Genomic DNA, 5,304 nt, shown 5'->3' with positions numbered 1-5,304 from the left:
TTATGGTTAATTTGCAACGTTTTTGTAACGAATGTATAAGGCGCAGTCTACAATGAGTCATTAATCGTTAATTTGCAAATGCCATCTCTTATGACTTACGACTTAGGACACTCGAGTGCATAAGAGATGGCATTTGCAAATTAACGATTAATGACTCATTGTAGACTAGGCTTTATACATTCGTTACATGCGTAATAATACGATCAATGAAAAACAAAAATTATTCGCATATTAATTACATTTATTTTCATATACATACAACAATATTTTGTGATAAAATTAAAAAAATACAAAACATCAATTATATAAGATATATTATATATTTATAACATGTATTTTTAAAATATTTCTAATATTTATAACATAAATATTATTATTTTAATATTGCACTATTAGTGCATTTGCAGGATCGGCTGAACGCCATATATGAGTTCATGTACATTTCTTTAAAACTGAATTATCCGATCTGATTTCTAAGTGCTTTTGCCTAAGACAAGAAAAAAGACACAAAATCAATTCAGCTGTATAAAAATAGTAATTCATTTAAATAGAATGAAAAAAGTACCTTCTCTCTATCATGACGTGTTTTGGCATATTTAAACCAGGCGGAAACATGATTTAAAAATTGTCTATCCGTTAACATCGGATAATGCTTTCGAGCAGCCTCTATAAAACGCAAGAAAAAATTAAAGTTTAATAAATTGATTTATATAATTTTGTTTCAAGTTAGGTCAATGCAGAAAGTCTTACTTTTTATGATATCTATTAGCAGAAGTGAATTTATGGCAAAGTTTCCTTTCTGGCCTTTCCATGAACATTTCATAGCCAATTTATTGGAAAACATTTTTTCCAAGCTATGTTTTATTTGATCCTGAGGTGAGTCTCCTCCAAGCAAATAGAAAAATGTTTCCTGAAGCATATAATTATTACAATTATAACGACATATTAAATTTTTCATATATGAATAATGTCGAAACATTACATATTTCAATATACATACTTTCGAGAGATTAATATGTAATAGAAAATTGTAAATAATTTTACTGTACATATATCAGTATATATGTACAGTAAAATTAAGTTAAAATATTCAATTATGTTAAAAGTATTTTCGGCCGCACAATTCTCTGAGTATCGACATCATACAAGCTATTTACATTTTTTCAATCTTTTTTAATTTACATGTCTAATTGAATATACGATGCAATTATATTTTAATTGTATAAATAAGTAAGTGGGGAATGTACACTATCCGTCAATGATTCGTTCCCATTCCTGCTAGGAAATAAAGACGACGCTATAGATAAACTATAAAAAATCTATAGCGCCGTCTCTATTTCCTAGGGGGGCGAATCATTGACGGGTAGTGTATATACTATTACCAGTTGTTTTTTTCCATCTTCATCATTCTTCAATGAAGTGTCATACTGCAGTAATTTTCGGTGCTTTTTAAATGGTTTTGTAGGGATAGTCGAAAAATTATTATATCTTGCACCTGCTGCTGCAAATATTACTGATTCGTCGTTTTTTTGTTTTAATTGCTCAACAAATTCATTTTGTTGTCTTAATAGCTTTTTAATCTCTATCGTGTTCTCTAAAATCTTAATTATATTCTGGCTATCTGTAAAATTACAATTAAATATTATTACATACCTTATTGTTATTATTGTTGCTGTTGTATTGTGTAGTTGTTTAAGTAATAAAATAACAATAAATATATATATTGATACCTGATGGAAAATCTTCAAAGATTACGTTTCCTGCGAATAAGTTATTTCTTATCGGAATTGGAGATGCGTTTCCAGCAATATTTTGCGGACCTAAATCTGTTGAATTAAAATATTTTATGTTATAAAAATATAACTTCGGAAAGTAAATCTTGATATATTAAAATAGTATTTGTTATTTATCGTAGATATACTACGACCAATAAATACGTGTATGTGAATGTTAAATATACATATATATACGTTTACATACCCTCCGTTGGGTAGGTTTCAAGATCTACAGTATTGTTTATATTATTGTTACGATTCATAACCCCTATATCATCCGTTTGATCTATCTGATTTTCTTTATTATCGTTATTGTTTGAGTCTAAATAAATATGAAATTAATAAGTACTCAGGACAAAACATTAACATTTCTATTTATAAACATTAAAAAAATACTAACCTATATCACCTATATTACTATTTATTTTTTTATTGACGGTTGGAAAAATGTTGTCAATATCTGCTGGCAGATTTCTTGTAGTCTGTAGAACTTCACTTGATTGTCTACGTTCGATTGCAGGATCTGAAAGATAAATATTTAGCAAAAAGACTCATCTAATCGTTGCAAAAATATTCACTTCTGTATTCACTTGTAAGACTGAATAGAGGCTATTTATGTATTACGTAAATGTATTTTTAACCAACACTTAACAAAATTAGAATTACTTGATTACAAAAAATATAATATTTATATTATTTTTATTTCATATAGGAATTTATATTATACATTTTTACTTTCTTATTTATATATTTAAAAAATTTAACTTACTATTTTTAAAACCGTAATATGTTACAAGAAATAACAGTGTGTATTAATTCTTATTACTTTTCGCTCAATCATCTCTGCTTATGCAGATCAAAATGGAATGATTGAAACTCGTGATTCGCGAACAATTTTAAAGATCAAATTTCTAAAATTAAGTTACAGGTGTTTAGATAATGTCGATTTTTTAAATTTTTGTTAAATACTTTTATTTTTTAAGTACTTTAAAGTGTCTACAAATTTGTAATGGCTTATGTTTGCATCATTACATAGCCAGAAGTGTTGGAAAAAATTGTGAAGTGAAAATGTATAAAATTGTGCAGTTAGCCGGAATCGATATTCGTGGTTATAAACGGCATATTTTCATTTTTCTAAATGTTTTCAGTGGTTTAAAAATTCAAAATTGTTTGTGACTATATACAGGGTGTTTCATTTTAATCTAGCCAGGCGAATATTTCCAACGCTGTTGAGTTTAGAGAAAAATGTTTCAAACAAAAGTTGTAGGGTTCGAAGGGGCACATAAGATGATACTATTGGTTTGACTTTGAAGAGTTATTTGAAGATCACATGAAGGTCACTTTCAATTTCTTAAACGGAATCTACATTTTCTTATTACATATTCTTGTAGCTTATCTCGAGAGCTTTCCAAAACACTATAATAAAATATTTTTTTATTGAGTACTTTTCGAGTTATGAGGTCTTAAAATCATTTCTTAATTTTACACAAACCATAAAATATCTAGTAAAATATTCATTTTTTGATTATTTTACCTTAATGCTTTCATGTAGAAAATAATGAGAGAAATCAATTGGTGCAAAGAAAACATACAGTTGTTTTTAAGAAAAAATATGTAATTGTTAATTGCAAATTACATATTTTTTCTTAAAAACAACTGTATGTTTTCTTTACACTAATTGATTCCTCTCATTAATTTCTACATAAAAGCATTAAGGTAAGATAATCAAAAAATGAATATTTTACTAGATATTTTATGGTTTATATTAAGGTAAAATTAAGAAATGATTTCAAGCCTCATAACTCGAAAAGTACTCAATAAAAAAATTTTTTATTATAGTGTTTTGGAAAGCTCTCGAGATAAGCTACAAGAATATGTAATGAGAAAATGTAGGTTCCATTTAAGAAATTGAAAGTGACCTTCATGTGATCTTCAAATAACTCTTCAAAGTCAAACCAATGGTACCATCTTATGTCCCCCTTCGAACCCTATAACTTTTGTCTGAAACATTTTTCTCTAAACTCAACAGCGTTGAAAATATTCGCCTGGCTAGATTAAAATGAACCACCCTGTATTATGGCATGGTAAAGTGTGTCTATATAATAAAATGTGCAAATAAAAAATATGAAAAATCCTGACTGTATTCCTTGGGAGCGTCCGAAATGGCCACGGGTAAATTTGACCACGTTCGAAATGGCCACGTTCGAAACGGCCACGCGTTCGAAACGGCCATACAACTTTTCACGCGAAGCGAGGGGTGGGTGCGGGAGGGGTGCCGAAGGCCCCCCTTGCACCCCCCCGTATGTGTGTGTGTGTGTGTGTGTGTGTGTGAGTGCGTGTGTAAGGGGATAGTGCTTCCAACATTCCGTGGCCATTCCGAACGTGGCCGTTTCGAACGTGGCCATTTCGAACGTGGTCAAATTTACCCGTGGCCATTTCGAACGTGGTCAAATTATATCCACTCGTATCCCTTTACAAATTAAAATTAAATTCCTGAATTCAGTTCTATTGGTAACGTAATGCACTGCTTAATTTAGTTCTATTAATAATGCACTACTAACGTACCAAATACGGTAGACAGCATCGGAGGTGGTGTCATTCTATGATTTTGGGAATTATCGCTGAAGTCGCTTGTGTAATCATTTTGGCTCTTCTTTTTTACTCTCCTTTTGCTTCGGCCAGTTTCTGGCACTGACGTATCTGTATCAGTTTTTGTTTTTCTTTTTGCGAAATCTACGGCAGTCTGATATTCATCTGTCAATCAAAATTATTCATATATATATATATATATATATATATATATATATATATATGAATAATTTTGATTGACAGATGTGTATATACATATATATATATATATATATATATATATATATATATGTATATACATATCGTTACATATATTTACAAGTATTTTGAAATAAAAATAGTAATATTAATTACAATAAAGATTACCAGTTTGGAAAAAGATGTTTCTTATATTCCAAGTTTCCCAAGAACTTAATGGGGCTGTTCGTTTGTTGATTGCCCTGCGGATGTTTTTCCCAGGCCATTTGCATGTAATTTCGTTGTTTAAAATTGTTACCCATGTTGTCGGGACGACTTCTACTGCAGTCGATTCTTCGAAATTCTCCGCAAATTCGACTACAGACCAAATAAACTGAAATAACACAAATTTTATTTGTAATAAAAATAAATAAAAATATCAGAATAAGTAAATGCAAAATGTGAAAGTACCTTCTTATTGTATACCATATAATTATATTAACTCAATTTTATATTAAAATTTATATTTAAATTCAAAGTATAATTTATTTACTGGTTTTATATTGATGTATTATATATTAATTAAAATTAAATGGCAGAGATTCTTTGTGTAATTATTAATTAATTATTAAATATTATTATTAATTACTGTTATTAAATATTACTACTATTAAATATTTGTTATTATTGTGTATGAATTAATGGCATAATTATAAACTTATTTTCGTGCGGAAATTTTACACATTTTGCTTGAATTTCGTTA

The 5,304-nt window shown here is 28.7% G+C and overlaps 1 protein-coding gene across 1 annotated transcript; it reads right to left on the bottom strand.

Moving 5' to 3' along the window:
- Positions 1-457: 457 nt before the first annotated feature.
- On the bottom strand, positions 458-5,034 carry LOC112637534. Its single transcript, XM_025407440.1, has 10 exons — positions 5,013-5,034; positions 4,731-4,935; positions 4,341-4,529; positions 2,176-2,298; positions 1,981-2,097; positions 1,731-1,826; positions 1,383-1,621; positions 751-910; positions 566-666; positions 458-487 (listed from the first exon to the last, which is right to left on the bottom strand). The coding sequence occupies exons 1-10, from the start codon at positions 5,028-5,030 to the stop codon at positions 458-460; spliced, it is 1,278 nt and encodes a 425-aa protein (XP_025263225.1). The 5' UTR covers positions 5,031-5,034.
- Positions 5,035-5,304: the final 270 nt, after the last annotated feature.

This window comes from Camponotus floridanus, unplaced genomic scaffold (genome assembly GCF_003227725.1).
Source record: "Camponotus floridanus strain SB8 unplaced genomic scaffold, Cflo_v7.5 scaffold176, whole genome shotgun sequence".
NCBI classification, from domain to species: domain Eukaryota; kingdom Metazoa; phylum Arthropoda; class Insecta; order Hymenoptera; family Formicidae; genus Camponotus; species Camponotus floridanus.
This window is presented reverse-complemented; position numbering and strand designations above follow the sequence as displayed.

What these genes read in the sequence shown, in the direction of transcription:
- LOC112637534 (XM_025407440.1), bottom strand. An exon ending in AAGATGGAAAAAAACAACTG is followed by an intron (nt 911 to 1,382) that starts GTAATAGTATAT and finishes TATATGCTTCAG; the next exon opens with GAAACATTTTTCTATTTGCT. An exon ending in GCTAATAGATATCATAAAAA is followed by an intron (nt 667 to 750) that starts GTAAGACTTTCT and finishes TGCGTTTTATAG; the next exon opens with AGGCTGCTCGAAAGCATTAT.